This window comes from Bubalus bubalis, chromosome 8 (genome assembly GCF_019923935.1).
Source record: "Bubalus bubalis isolate 160015118507 breed Murrah chromosome 8, NDDB_SH_1, whole genome shotgun sequence".
Taxonomy (NCBI): Eukaryota; Metazoa; Chordata; class Mammalia; order Artiodactyla; family Bovidae; genus Bubalus; species Bubalus bubalis.
Window position 1 is genome coordinate 32,036,327 of NC_059164.1, and position 15,278 is coordinate 32,051,604.

The following is a 15,278-nucleotide window of genomic DNA, read 5'->3' on the forward strand; positions in this document are numbered from 1 at the left end:
GTCCTTTACTATCTCCTGGAGTTTGCTCAAACTTATGTCCATTGAGTCAGTGATGCCATCCAACCCTCTCATCCTCTGTCGCCCCCTTCTCTTCCTGCCTTCAATCTTTCCCAGCATTGGGGTCTTTCCCAGTGAGTCAGCTCTCTGCATCAGAGATTTGCCTTACTGGATATCAATACTTTTATTGTGAAATGATAGTGATTAAGGCAATACATTTTGGACAGAGATAAACAAAATTAAAGTGAAACAGAATACAGATCTTACAACTGACAGAGCCAGAATTCCAATCCTGCCTGTATTCTTAGCCACCACTTTAACTGGTGCAGGGCAGTGGGGATGGAGAAGATGGGTCAAATGTAGTGGATGGTTAAAACATCTTATTCCTCCAATTCATTGATCTTAGCATATTTTAACTGTTCCTATTTTGGTGTGCTGTCTTCCACTCATCTTGCAGACATCTACAACCCCTTGCCTTCTCTCTTTATCAGGTTTCTTAGTAAAACCACAACTCTGGCTAATTTAAATTATCCAACTACTGCAAGCTTCCACCATGCAACAGAGCACGGCTAAAGAAAGACACAAAACCATTTGACTTGTCCCACCATGAAACTAAGTGATCCTTTACTATATATTTAATGTATTTACTATGCTTATTATTTATTGTCCATTCTGAGGGATGCAAGATTCATAAGAACAAAGTTTTTGCTGTCTTATCCACTGGTGTATTCCAGCCTTTGCTGTCCAATAGCAACTGTCTCCTTATTCACTCTTCCACTGTGTGAGACCATTACTTCATGCTTCCTTTTCCCTCAAATACTTTTCAGTCATTTTGCATCTTCACATTCTGCTCAAGTACTATGCTTCTTATTTCACTGATAAAAGTCACAGTGTTTGGAAGGGAACTGCCACCATCTCCCGCCGTGACACCTGCCCACCGCCCAGCATCTGCACCCAGCACCCTGCCTTCCCTGAATGAACCAGCTTCTCCAATGAACCACCCGTGCCCTTATCTGCAACCAGTCCTTTCATCTGTACTTTGATGCTGTGGCTCCCAGCCCCTCGGGAATGAGCTCTTTAGCAGACATGATTCCTTCTCTCTCCTGCCTTGTCAACTTCTCTGTCCCTGCTGGACCACCCCTGTTTCTTCATCTTAAAAAACACTCTCTTGACTCCGCTTTTCTTACTAACTGCCACTCCTTCTCTTTGCAGCTAAGCTACTAAGAGTTCCATCACTTTCTCCATTTCCTGTTCTCCTGTCCTCCCTGAAACACACTCATCAGGAGTTTGACCTGTCACACTACCAAAACTGCCCTGGTTAAGTCACTGATAACCTCTACTGTGCTACCTCCAAAGGTCAAATTTTTGTCCTTATCTGACTTAACAAATTCAAGCAGCTGACAGATTTATCTTTCTCTCTTCCTTGATACATTTTCCTCACTTGAATTCCAGGATGCCACATATTTCTTGGATTTTATTCGGCTTTACTGGTCACTCTCTCAGTGTCTTTCAGCTTGTGCCTCTTCTCTCTGCCTCTCAGCTGACACTGGAGTGCTCCAAGGCTGACGGTGAATCTTCTCTGCCTAGTCTCACTCCCTCTGTAATCTCAGCTGGTCTCATGGCTTTAAATACTATCTATACCCAACAATGTCTTTTTTTTTTTTTTCCTAATTTAGACTTCCTTCCTGAATTCCTGGCTTATATATACAACTGCATCTTTGATCTCTCTATTTGGATGTTTAACATGCCCAACCTTGACTCTTGACCTTTCCCCTAAACTGGCCTCTCCAACAGGTGTCTCTCCTTCTCAGTTGACAGCTCCACCATCCAGATGACCAGCAAAAATACTGAGTCCTCCTGCATTCTTCTCTTTCTTCCCCACCTCATACTCCATGAGAAGATTTTATAGGTTCTGGCTTCAAAAGATATGCTCAGTCATGTCCGACTCTTTGGGACCCCTTGGATTATTGGTCCTGTTAGGCTTCTCTGTCCATGGGATTCTCCAGGCAAGAATACTGGAGTGGGTTGCATTTCCCCCTCCAGGGGATCATCCTGACTCAGAGATTGAACCCAGGTCTCCTCGTCTCTTGCATTGGTTGGCGGGTACTTTATCACTGCGCCACCTGGGTCTGACTATCTGTCTCTCCCCAGTTCTACCAGCATTGTGCAAGCTGCTCTCATCTCTCACCTGAATGACTGCAGTAGCTTCTTCAGTCTCCTCTGCTCCTGTCTTTGCCTCCTCTCCTGCCTTTGTTCATTCTCAAAGCAGAAGCCAGAGTGATTCATCTGAAAAGTGGGTCTGATCACGTGACGCCTCAAATCCTAATTCCCCAGAGGCCCCAGTCCACTGGGAGCCTTGGCCTGCAGTGGCTGGCCCTCTCTGCAATGTTTCTGACCTCATTTTCTGCCTCTCTCCCTCCCTCATTCCTTGCAGCCACACTGGCTTCTTGGATGCTCCTCAAACAAGACAGAATTACACCTCAGGGTGTCTGTGCTAGTTGTTCCCTCTGCCCTGAAGTCTCTTCCCCCAAATATTCACACGGCTAAAACCTTGACCTCCTACAAGTCTCCTCTCCATTCCCGTCTTGTCGATGAGACCACTCCTGACCTGCTTGAAAACCGCATCTCTTCCTCCCAGGACTCCCAGTTCCCCTTTACTCTACTTCAGTTTTTCTCTCCACATCATTCCCCACCACCTAGCATACTATACAATTTATGAAATGTCTATGCTTGCTGTTTATTGTCACCTCAGTAATACATCAGACCCAAAGAAAAAAAGGTATTTTTCTCTGCTTTATTCAATGAGGTGGCCAACATTTGCTACCCACACTTACTAAGTACCAGACCTTGTGCAAGGATTTGAGGACATAAAGAAAAACAGGTCTCAGCTCCTGCCTCAAAACGGACTGAGAATATATCAATACAAAAATCAGATCTCTATAGTGTTTTATAAAATTATGAAGCCATCACACACAGGTATCACCTCATTCAAATCTCAAAAGAAGAAGCGCGCTCAAGGTAAACAAGTGAGGTGGTATTATTCTCAGTTTAACAGTGAGGAAATCGCAATTCCTAAAAAGTGAATGGAATCAGGACTCCCTGGGAAGACTTGTGCCAGCAGAGTCACGCCTCTCTCTCTATCTGTCCCCACAGCACTTGAAGGTCACTCAATGTGTACTGAATAGATCCCTAGCTTTAAGCTGTAGCATAAAAGATTTACATGTAAAAAAGAATGTCTTATAACTAAGAGCCAAGGGAAGAACAAACTCCATCTACCAAAGTATTTTAAAATACTTAATATTTTGTATATTTTATATATTCTCTGACTTTTCATCTCTGAAGATAGACTGTTAGATGCTTTCTTCAACTGTTATATTGCATGTCACCACACTTCACTGGTAGCTCAGCTGTTAAACAGCCTGCCTGCAATGCAGCAGACCCCGGTTCGATTCCTGGGTCAGGAAGATCCCCTGGAGAAGGGATAGGCTACCCACTCCAGTATTCTTGCCTGGAGAATTCCATGGACTAGAGCCTGGAAGGCTACAGTCCATGGGGTCACAAAGAGTCGGACACAATTGAGCGACTAACAGTTTCGCACTTCACTACATTCTGTTTCCAAATTTCCTGCCGCCAATACCCCTGCTTAAATCTTGCATCCTCCTCTCCAAGTTGAAAGATCATAATTTCTCTTATCTTCACTGCTTTCAAACCATGTTCAATCTTACAATTTTTCCCCAAAATTCTTTTCAAAAACCTTATCTATCTGCTTGAAAAACAAAAATTCCTCTCCACCTCTGACCTCTTATCTCCTAAAAAGCCTTCCCTTTTGGTCTCACTTTTCTTTTGCTCATTATAAAATTCATCTAACTCGGCTCCAGCACTTTGGAAGGCATTTGTAAGATGTTAAGGACGAGGGTAATGCTGATTTCCAATGTAACTGGCTTTAACGGATATTTCCAATGATCTCTTCCTTGCCCACTGTGTGTTCAATCGTGTCCAACTCTTTGGGACCCCATGAACTGTACCCTGCCAGGCTCCTTTCGCTGTGGAATTATCCAGGCGAAATAATACTGGAGTGTATTGTCCTTTCCTACTCCAGGGGATCTTCCCAACCTAGAGATCTAACCCACATCTCTTGTGTATCCTACACTGGGAGGTGGATTCTTTACCACTGATGCCACCTCGGAAGACTGAACTCTTCCGTACACTCTCTTAAACCAGGGTAGTCTTGCAAAGATATGACAGAAGTTAAAATTAAAGCAGTTGGGAAGAAGCGTCATTATTAATCACCGATGTCATATCAATCCTCCAGGATAGAGTAATGGCACACTGAGAATGCCAAGGTCACATTGCCTCGTGGAATTCTGTGCCCTGTGAGGATTATGGTAACAGTTGGGTAGACAGGAATTGGTGTGGGGTGCCAAGGTTGGAGAGTGAATGAATAAGCCCCAGGAGAAGGCAATGGCACCCCACTCCAGTACTCTTGCCTGGAAAATCCCATGGACGGAGGAGCCTGGTAGGCTGCAGTCCTTGGGGTTGCGAAGAGTCAGACACGACTGAGCGACTTCACTTTCACTCTTCACTTTCATGCATTGGAGAAGGAAATGGCAACCCACTCCAGTGTTCTTGCCTGGAGAATCCCAGGGACAGGGGAGCCTGGTGGGCTGCTGTCTATGGGGTCGCACAGAGTCAGATACAACTGAAGCGACTTAGCAGCAGCAGCAGCAGGGTCACTATGCTTTGGGTCATTAATGTTGACTCTTAAGTTTATTCTAAAACTGCACATTTTCAAAAAATTGTACTTTACTGCATAACAGATTAATAATATTTGCTCATATCATACTAAAATACCTATGGGTAACATAACAAAGAAGAACAATAACATTATGTTTGCATTTGATGTTAGTTCTCAGTTACTCACAGCACTATTTCCTAGCCCTAAAACTGTGGCATCTTAAGGGTTCTTCAGTCATGTTAGAGAGAGTTGTAAGATGTTCAGAAATCTACCGAAGCAAAATAATTTGGGTTTGCAATCATCTGTGCAATATTTTTGGAACTCTACTAATATTAGGTAGAATCTACAACTCTCTTTGTCTCACGCCTTTGCTACTCTTTTGAAACTTTTAATTTTGAGATGCTTATTGATTCATATATGGTTGTAAGACAAATATAGAGACTCACTGTACTTTGCTTAGTTTTCCCAATGGTTACATACTTTATTTATGAATGTAAATTGATAAGGGATATTGGTCTGTTGAGTGATATTTCACTGAAACTTGGACATCTGAGGTGTTCTGTTGTGAGATTCCAGACCTCACTGAAACCTTTTGTTCTCCTTGATTTGAGGACAGTGCCCCACCAGAGAGAGGGTGTCACTCTTGACTTGGTTTCCATGGACACTGAGGTGGGAGGGGCTCCTTGTTACTGCGGAGCAGAGGCAGCGGGGCTAACTCCCCGCTAGGCCTCCACTGATCCCTTCCTGGCTTGGCAGAGAGGGAGTGCGTTGTTACAGCTCTCCACGTGGTCGCTACTGACACCGCAATGGGGAGGTAGCCTCGTTACTGTCAACACAAAAGTCCTGAGCCTCCACGAGGCCACCTCTTCTCAAATCCTCATCGCTGCTGATAGGGGTGAAAAGCCAGCTCCCTGCTGGCAGGCAGTGAAGCTGGGGCGCACTTGTACAGCCTCGTGAGGGTGGAAGTCGAGGCTTGCCACTCAGCCTTTCCAGGCATGGGTCTGTAGCATACCATCGTTTATCCTATGCTGTCTGGCTAGAGTAGAGGCTGCCATCTACACATTTTATGTTTTGCTGGGCTGCCCCTTTCCTGGTCCTTTGGCTAGAGAGAGCTGGCTTTTGTTGGGGCTTTTTTTGTCTGTACACACTGGCATTTCTGGGTTTTCATCTTCTTCAGCTTCAAGCTGACATATATAAGGCAAGAATAAAGCAAAACAAGACAAAAACATCAGACAAAAAAAAAAAAAGAAATAAAAGATACCGAAATTGGAAGGAAGAGGTAAAATTATCATAGCATACAGATGATACGATGCTCTATATAGAAAACTCTAAAGACTCTACATGAAAACTATTAGAACTGATAAATGAATTCAGCAAGATAGCAGGATTCAAGATTAATATGCAGAAATTGGTTGTATTTCTTTACAGTGATATGAACTACCAGAGAGCAAAAAATAAATAAATAAATAAATAAATAAAAAACTCCCATTAAAATCCCATTAAAAAATATCTAGGAACAAATCTAACCAAGGATGTAAAAGACTCATACACTGAGAACTGTAAAACACTGATAAAGGAAATCAAATATGAATCAAGAAAATGGAAAAATAATCATGCTCTTGGACTAGAAGAATTAATATATGTAGTTAAAATGGCCATACTATCCAAAGAACTCTACAGATTTAATGTGATCCCTATCAAATTACCCATGACATTTTTTTCATAGAACGGGAAACAAATAATTCTAAAATTTATTTGGAACCACAAAAGGCCCAGAATTGCCAAAGCAATCCTGAGGAAAAAGAACAAAGCAAATCTATGGAACAGAGTAGACAGTCCAGAAATAAACCCACACACCTAAGTTCAATTAATCTTCAACAACGGAGGCAAGAATATAAAGTGGGAAAAAGATAGTCCCTTAGTAAGTGGTATTACAAAAGCCAAGAGCCGCAATTAATGAAGTTAGAATACAGCCTCACACCATACACAAAAATAAACTCAAAATGGCTTAAACACTTAAATATAAGACATTACATCATAAAACTTCTGGAAGAGAACATAGGCAAAATATTTTCACACATAAATCATACCAATGTTTTCTTATGTCAGTCTCCCAAGGCAACAGAAATAAAGCAAAATTAAACAAATGAAACCTAATCAAACTTACAAGCCTTTGCTCAACAAAGAAAATCATAAACAAAATGAAAAGATAACTTATGGAGTGGGATAAAATATTTGCAAGCATACAATATGGTTGCAAATTTTATTATTGGTTGGTTAAACCACGCAACCAACAAGAGCTTAATTTTCAAAACATATAAACAGTTAATAAAACTTAATTTGCAAAACATATAAACAGCTAATAAAATCAACAATATTATTGGTTGATTAAACCAGGCAACCAACAAGAGCTTAATTAATTTCTGAAACATACAAACAGCAAATAAAACTCAATAACAAAAAAACCAAACAACCCAATCAAAAAATGGGCAAAAGACCTACAGAGACATTTCTCCAAAGAAGACAAACAGATGGTCAAGGAGCACATGAAAAGATGCTCAACATCGTTAATTATTAAAGAAATACATATCAAAACTACACTGAGTTATTACCTCACACCGGAATGGCCATCATCAAAAAGTCCACAAGTAATAAATGCTGGAGAGGGTGTGGATAAAAGGGAATCCTCTTGCACTATTGGTGGGAATGTAAATGCTACAGTCACTATGAAAAACAGTATGGAGGTTCCTTAATAAAATTAAAAAATAGTTACCATATGATCCAGCAATCCCATGCTATGCTGTGCTTAGTTGCTCAGTCATGTCCAACTCTTTGCAACCCCATGAATTGCAGCACTCCAGGCCTCCCTGTCCATCACCAACCCCTGGAGTTCACTCAGACTTACGTCCATTGAGTCAGTGATGCCATCCAGCCATTTCATCCTCTGTTGTCCCCTTCTCCTGCCCCCAATCCCTCCCAGCATCAGAGTCTTTTCCAATGAGTCAACTCTTCGCATGAGGTGGCCAAAGTACTGGAGTTTCAGCTTTAGCATCATTCATTCCAAAGAAATCCCAGGGCTGATCTCCTTCAGAATGGACTGGTTGGATCTCCTTGCAGTCCAAGGCATCTGAAATGAAGATGTGAATAAGAAAAAGGAATCAAAAACACTTCTTCTTACTGAGACCTGGGAACAAACGGCTGCTGTGTGCATCAGGAAACAGAAACACATTTTGGCCTAAATTCAGAAGTTCATTCTGGTGAACAAAAAAATCATCATTGTTTAAAGTTGGACAGAGCTGGGTAATCCTAGGATGGAACTAAGAAAATAAAACAGCTGATTTCAAGCAAACAGCACACAGTGGGACCCATCTGGGTTTAGTTGGTAACCAGGGGCCACACTTTAAAAAACCTTCTACTATGGTGTCACCTTCAAGCCATACGAACAAACTATCTTCCTCCTAGAAGAGCTGTTCACCTCCACCCATGTCACAGCATTCTCCAAGCCAGCTTCTTCCCCTCCCTCCACCGTTCATATCTAGACTCTGGATATTTCTCATAGCCACACATTCTTCTCTCTTCTCACTCACCTCAGAGCCTCATTACCCTTATTTTTAAAAAGTAAAACAAAATAAAAGCATCATGTTTAGCTTCCCCGATCCGAGGTTTCTATTAGTTCCCCAAGGCTACTGTAACCAATTAACACAACTTTGGTGGCTCCAAATTAGGGAAAACAATGTGAAAGTTTCTCAAAGATATAAAACCAGGGCCTTCCCTGGTGGCCCGGTGGCGAAGAATCCACCCTGCAATGCAAGGGACATGGTTTCGATCCTGGTCGGGGAACAAGGATCCCACATGCTTCAGGGCCACTAAGCCCGTGCACCACAACTAGAGAAAGCCTGAGCGCCACAGTGAAGACCCAGGGCAGCCAGAAAACATTTTTTTTTTTTTTAAATTAAAACTAGAACTACCACGTGATACAGCAATCGCACTTCTGGGTATGTACCTGAAAGAAACAAAATCAGCACTGTATATTCACTGTCACATTCCTCACAATAGCCAGAATATAGAAACGCTAAGTATCCACCAAAGGACGACCGGATAAAGAAAACAGTAAATACTTAAATGGAATACTGTTCAGCCATAGGAAGGAAATCCTGCCATTTGTGGCAACACAGATGAATCTGGAGGGCATTGTGCTACGTGAAAGAGGCCATGGAGAGAAAGACATTTTTTGGTAGAATCCGTAGGGTTTTCTGTATGTGTATACGATCATATCATCTGCAAAGACAACCTAACTTCTTCCTTTCTGATGTGGATGCCTTTTATTTATTTTCTTGCCAGATTACTCTGGTTAGAATGCCCAGTACTATGTTGACTAGGAGTCAAGAGTGGGGACTCTTATCTCATTCCTGATCTTGGAGAAAAGCTTTCAATCTTTCACCAATGAGTATGATGTTAGCTGTAGGCTCACGACATATGGCCTTTATTCTGTTAAGGTATGTCCCCTCTACGGCTTCCCTGGGGGCGCAGAGGTAAAGAATCTGCCTGGAATGCAGGAGACATGGGAGATGCAGGTTCAATCCATGGCTCAGGAAGATGCCCTGGAGGAGGAAATGGCAACCCATTCCAGTATTCTTGCCTGAAAAATCCCATGGACAGAGGAGCCTGGCAGGCTACAGTCCATGGTGTCGCAGATTCAGACACAACTTAGTGACTGAACAACATATTCCCTCTATATACAGTTTGTTGAAAAATTTTTATTATGAAAGGATGTTGTATTTTCTCAAACTCTTTTCTACATCTCTTAAGATTATCTTACTTTTATTTTCCATTTTATTCATCTTATTTAATAGAATTAATTTATTAATAAACTATTGATTTGCCTATGTTGAACTATCCTCGTATTCTAGGGATAAACCCCCTTGATCATGCTGTATGATTCCTATAATGTGCTGTTAAATTCAGTTTGCAAGTATTTTGTCAAGAATTTTTGCACCTTTATTGATCACCCATATTCATCTGTAGTTTTCTTGTAATGTTTTTATTTGACTTTTTAATCAGGACAATGCTGGCCTCATAAAATGACTTTGGAAGTGCTCCCTCCTCCATTTTTTGAAAGAGTTAGAAAGATTGATGTTATTCTTTAAATGCTTGGTAGGACTCACCAATGAAGCCATCTGGTTCTGGGCCTTTCTTTGTTGGGAGGTTCTGGTTTACTGACTTAATCTCCTTACTCATTATTGGTCTATTCAGAGTTTTGATTTCTGATTCAGTCTTGATATGGTGTATGTTTCTAAGAATTTATCAGTTTATCCTAAGGTTATTCAACTTGTTGGTGTATAGTTGTTGATAGTAATCTCTTATTTCTGTGGTATCATCTGTCGTTTCTCCTCTTTCATTTCCAATTTATTCGATTCCTCTGCTTTTATTTCTAAAGTTCTGTCAACATTGTCACCCTTTGGTGGTATCATGTTTCCTTAATTTTTCACGTCCCTTGAAGTCTGCATTGCAGTCCTCCCATCTGAAGTAATATTCACCTTCTCCTGTCTTTATTAACTGGTTCAGGAGAGAAGTATCTTCCATCAGCCCTGCCAGTGATTGAGGCTTTCTGACTTCTCTGATTGCACCTCATCCACACTTCTTGCTCCCTCTTGTGGCAGAACCCTTAGGCTTACATGCCTTCTCTTGATCAGCAGTGCAGCCGGCCACGTACTGGCTGTCTTCCTCCTGTTTTGCCAGAGGTGGCACTAAAGCTCAGTTTGCAGTTTCTCCCTAGCCGGTAGATTTGGCTCAGACGTGTGTGTGTGCTCACCTGTCATCAGCCAGGTCCTGCTCTTCCCACTGCTGTCGGGAGCACACAGGGAGCCGGCCACAGGGTCAGGGGCTATTCGTGGGTGAGGTATCCTGAGCGCTTATGGCTCAGATGGTAAAGAATCCGCCTGCAATGCAGGAGACCTGGGTTTGAGCCCTGGGTCAGGAAGATACCTTGGAGGAGGAAATGGCAACCCACTCCAGTATTCTTCCCAGGAGAATCCCATGAACAGAAGAGCCTGGCAGGCTACAGTCCATGGGGTTGCAAAGAGTCGGACATGACTGAGCGACTAAGCACAGCACAGCATATGCTGAGCACTGCAGGTGAGGCATCCCCTGCAGCTTCAGGACAAGCTTCTCGAGTGCAGTCAGCTGGACCCGTGTGCCTTCAATGCCAAGGGGGCTACCAGCCATCTCAATCTCTTCCTGCCTCCCAGTCATGCAGTCCATGTTTCAGGACTCCGGATGTGGGGAGTCAGAAATGAGCTTCTTTGGCAGCCTCCCGCATGGACTGGGAAGCCACGTGTCACCCACAAGCTCTCACTTTCCCTGAGAGAAACTGCAGGATGAGATCTCTCCTGGCCCTGAGCTGGGTCCCCTTGGGGGCAGGGTGGTGCACGTCAAGTCAAGCTGCACCTCCCACGCTCTCAGTGCATCCAAACTCACAGTTCTGGGCTCCAAAGGCGGGCTGAAACTTCTCTCCTGGGAGCCCGGACTTCTCAAAGGCTCTCTGGTCGGTGGGTGACTGTTTTAGACAGTGTTTTCCAGGGGCTCCTGGACCAAGGCTGGTGGTAGGGGGAGGGGGCGCTGCTTAAGCCAGTTCACAGGCTATTTCAGGGTCCAGCCAGAGCCAAGTCTGTATCCCTATCAGTTGACTTGCGGGGAAGCAAGACTCCTTTCTCTCAGGGCCCCTTGGCACAGGGTGTTGGATGCCACAGCTCCCAGACGGTACTTCCGTTCGTGGTTCAATGCCAAATTACTGTTGCTGAAGGCAAAACAAAGAAGGCAGATGCCTTATTCTGCCACAAGGCTGATGTCACTCCTTAAGGGTTTGTCAGTTTAATCTGCATTTCTTTGAGACCGTGCACTTTCTTTCTCCAGCGTTTCTTCTTTGGGAATTTCTGGACCATGTTCTCTTCCCATTTTTCCTTGGAGGTGATGGCATTTTTGTTCCTTTTAAAATTCTTTGTATTTTCAGGATGCCAACTGTTCATAATAAATATGGCAAATATTGCTCCCAGCTTGTGCCTTTCAGTCATGTTTATAGTGCTTTTTGGTTTGTCTTTTTGTAGTCGGAGCACCATTTTCTGATTGTATTTAAACTTATGGCACATTTTAATCATCTGCCACCAGAAGGATCAATTTGGAAGAGACCAGTTTACTGGGAAAAGTGATTCAATATCAAAACAGAAGAAGAATTTTATTGTGAAAAGTGCAAAAAGGAACTTCTTGGTGGTCCAGTGGCTAACACTCTGTGCTCCCAAGACAAAGGGACCTGGGTTTGATCCCTGATCTGGGAACTGGATCCCACATGCCACAACTGAGAGTGTGAATGCCGGAAACAGAGATCCCACGTGCCACAGTGAAGATTGAAGGTCCCATGTGCTGCAACCAAGACCCAGCACAGCCAAATAAATACATGCAAATATTTTTCAAAAGTACAAAAAGATGAAAATTCTGTAAAAGCCCTTCATAAGAACAATGCAACACAGTCAACACACATGACAGCATGTGCTTCACAGCTTCCATCCTCTGCCCCCAAAACCCTGTACTGATCCATGCGAGTGGTCTGAGTCAGCATAATGCGGAAATACAAGAATCAGCAGGATCAAGTTCAAGAAGAAGCCACATGGCTTTGTAGAGGCCATACATTGTAGAAGCCAATGTGAAAATATATGTACAGCAGGAATTAATATACAGCTTAACCATTCTTACAAAATTAATGGGCATTTAAAAGAATTCCCTTTTTTTTAAGTGCAGAAGTGATCTTCAATAGTCCAGGTGAGAGATGACAGATTTACAGGTACTTGAGACAAGATGACTCCAGTCATATAAAAGTTTAGTTTTATTATAGGCACTATATGCAAACATTCAGTACTTTTTGCTACTTCTGTAATCTTTTAGCAGGGCAGTCAGTTATAGTTCGAATAAGAAAATATAAATAAAAATTATACACTTTATTAACAAAATCTACTTTGAATGATTCTATAACCTTTCTAATGCAATCATACCCACTGATTTACTCCCGTCGATGATGCTTCTTTCTGTTCTTTCAATATAAAGTCTCTGAAGACCCAGAACAGAGTGCGATGGATCCTCCACTGCGGCAGGAAATGTTAAATAAGTAACTCTACATAGTTTCTCTGGTAAGTGTTCACTTTTTAATTTTGATTAAATGCCATATTTTAACACAAATACTATAAGACAATATTTGGCAGCTTATACGGTCACCGTTCACTGGCGCTTTGTCCCAGCCTGGACACTGACCATGGTGAAATAGATGCCTCGCTGCGCCAGCAGCTGCTGGTGTGTGCCATGCTCCCTGACTCTGCCATTCTCAATCACCACTATCAAGTCTGCGTTCTGGATGGTGGACAGCCGGTGAGCGATCACGATGCAGGTGCGGCCTTCTCAGGCTTTGTCCAGGGCTTCTTGGACAACCTGTTCAATAATCACACAAATTACCTCTGGTCAGGATAATCCTCCCCCTTGAAATCCTCCTTCATAACAAGCCTCACCGTTAATGTATCCAACGATAAGTGCTTCTTTAACAGTGTCAGTGGAATACAACACATATTTCACAAAGCAAGGGATCTGTTATACGGAAGATACCGAATCCTAGTTTGGGTTAGTTCTCGGGTAGGGGCTATCTCCAAGTTGTGTCTATAAATACAGCCCCTGCGATCATTTAAAAGCATTCAGTAGTGGGCTTAGCCATGCAGCATCCTTCTGGTCTAGCACCACAGTTAAGTCAGGAAGCCTAGGCACGGGCCAAACACAGCATCTCTGAATTTTGGTATTTTTAAGATTAAAAAATAATTCTCAGTACAACATTATAAAACAACTGTATTCCAATACAAGATTTAAAAAAAAAATCTCAGAATGAGTTTATCATTCAGATACCTGAATACTCAACTTTTTCTCAAACTAAAAACAATAGCTAGTATTTACCTAAAGGAACAGCCAGGTTTAAACATTTTTCTGTGCTTCCACTCTTTGCTATAGTTGTTGAGGAGATGCTGTCAGTAGAGATGGGACCGTGCCTCCTGAATGCAGCTTCTTGGATCAATACAAAGTGATCCAGGGCTATTTTTTGGAGCACACGTGCTATAAGACTAATCTGCCTCATTTCATCTTAGATCTCTTGAATGACAGCTACAGAAAGTGTTTAAATTCCACTGAAAGTAACAAGTTTGTTATCAGCCTGAATTTTGTTCTTTACTGTAGAGACGGTAGCGCAAATTTAAACCGTCTAAGGACAGCTGCTTCAGGTGTGAATGAGACCAATTTAAATTCTCACCTTTTCACTTTCCGTGTCCAGAGCCGAGGTAGCTTCATCCAGAAGCAGGATGTGAGGCTGTCTGACAAGGGCACGAGCTATGGCAATGCGCTGTTTCTGGCCACCAGAGAGCTGAGTTCCTTTGTCCCCTACTCTGGTGTTGTATTTCTGTAAACAGGGTTTTGTATTATGAAAAGCAGAACTGATAGAGCTGTGAGAAAGAGTCTGCTTGCAGAAAATAGGATAACCACTTCCATACACAAAAAGGTTGAGGTTCAGAAGCTAAGAACGGGTTGATGAGTTTAACAGCAAATTCATAGCTCTAAATGGCAGGATTAATTTCTCTTCTTGAAAATAGACATTTGTGTCTTAAAAATTATGTTTTAGTGTGGACAAATGAACCTGAGGAAGACTACTGCTGCAATGTTAGTCTCTTCAAGCCTTCTGGTTTCACTATATTTGGGACAAAGACTGGTCAGGGGAAGGAAATTTGATTTTAACAGGCTATGCAGAATAATATAATTGAAGCTCATTTTATTTATGACCAGTAGGTGATGCTCTCTGCATTATTTCAAAAAGTGAGGAAGGGAAGATTCTTAGAACGCTAACCTTTTGCTGTCTGCTTTTATAAGACTATTTCCAAAGCGTCAACAATTTTAATGGACGCCAAGAAATTCTATTTTGGTATCTAACTTGAAAAGCTGAAATCTCCTGATTTACTTTTGTTTTTAGAATTCTCCTGAAATTTTTCACATATTGTTTCCCACAGTAGATAATTAAGTATTAAATATGACGATAAGGACTGGAATTAATAGGGTAAATAAGTGAGAGCAGAAATGCAATGTATAACCTAGAAAACCACATTATCCTTTTTCATTCTCAGATTCTTGCCAGGCTGAAATTTTGTAAACTGTGGGCTCTGATTCTGACATCCAGAGTTTGATTTTAAATCATGTCCTACCTCCTACTCTGCTGGTGAGAACGTAAGCTGGTGCAGCCACTATGCAATACAGTATGGAAATTCCTCAGAAAACTAAAAATAGAATTACCGTATGATCTAGCAACCCCACTCCTGGGCACACATCCAGACAAAACTCTAACTCAAAAAGATACGTGCACCCCTATGTTCATAGTAGCACTATTCACAAAAGCGAGACATGGACGCAATCTAAATATTCACTGGCAGATGAACAGTTAACAAAGGTGTGGTGCATACATATGATGGAATATCACGCA

At 42.2% G+C, this 15,278-nt stretch overlaps 1 protein-coding gene across 1 annotated transcript in view; it reads right to left on the reverse strand.

Moving 5' to 3' along the window:
- Nucleotides 1–12,585: 12,585 nt before the first annotated feature.
- Nucleotides 12,586–15,278, reverse strand: part of LOC102395798 (ATP-dependent translocase ABCB1-like) — a 94,663-nt gene continuing 91,970 nt past the window's right edge. Inside the window, 2 exon segments of the mRNA XM_044946550.2 lie at nt 12,586–13,204; nt 14,064–14,210. Of these exon segments, the coding sequence (XP_044802485.2) occupies nt 12,998–13,204; nt 14,064–14,210 (354 nt within the window). The 3' untranslated portion in view covers nt 12,586–12,997.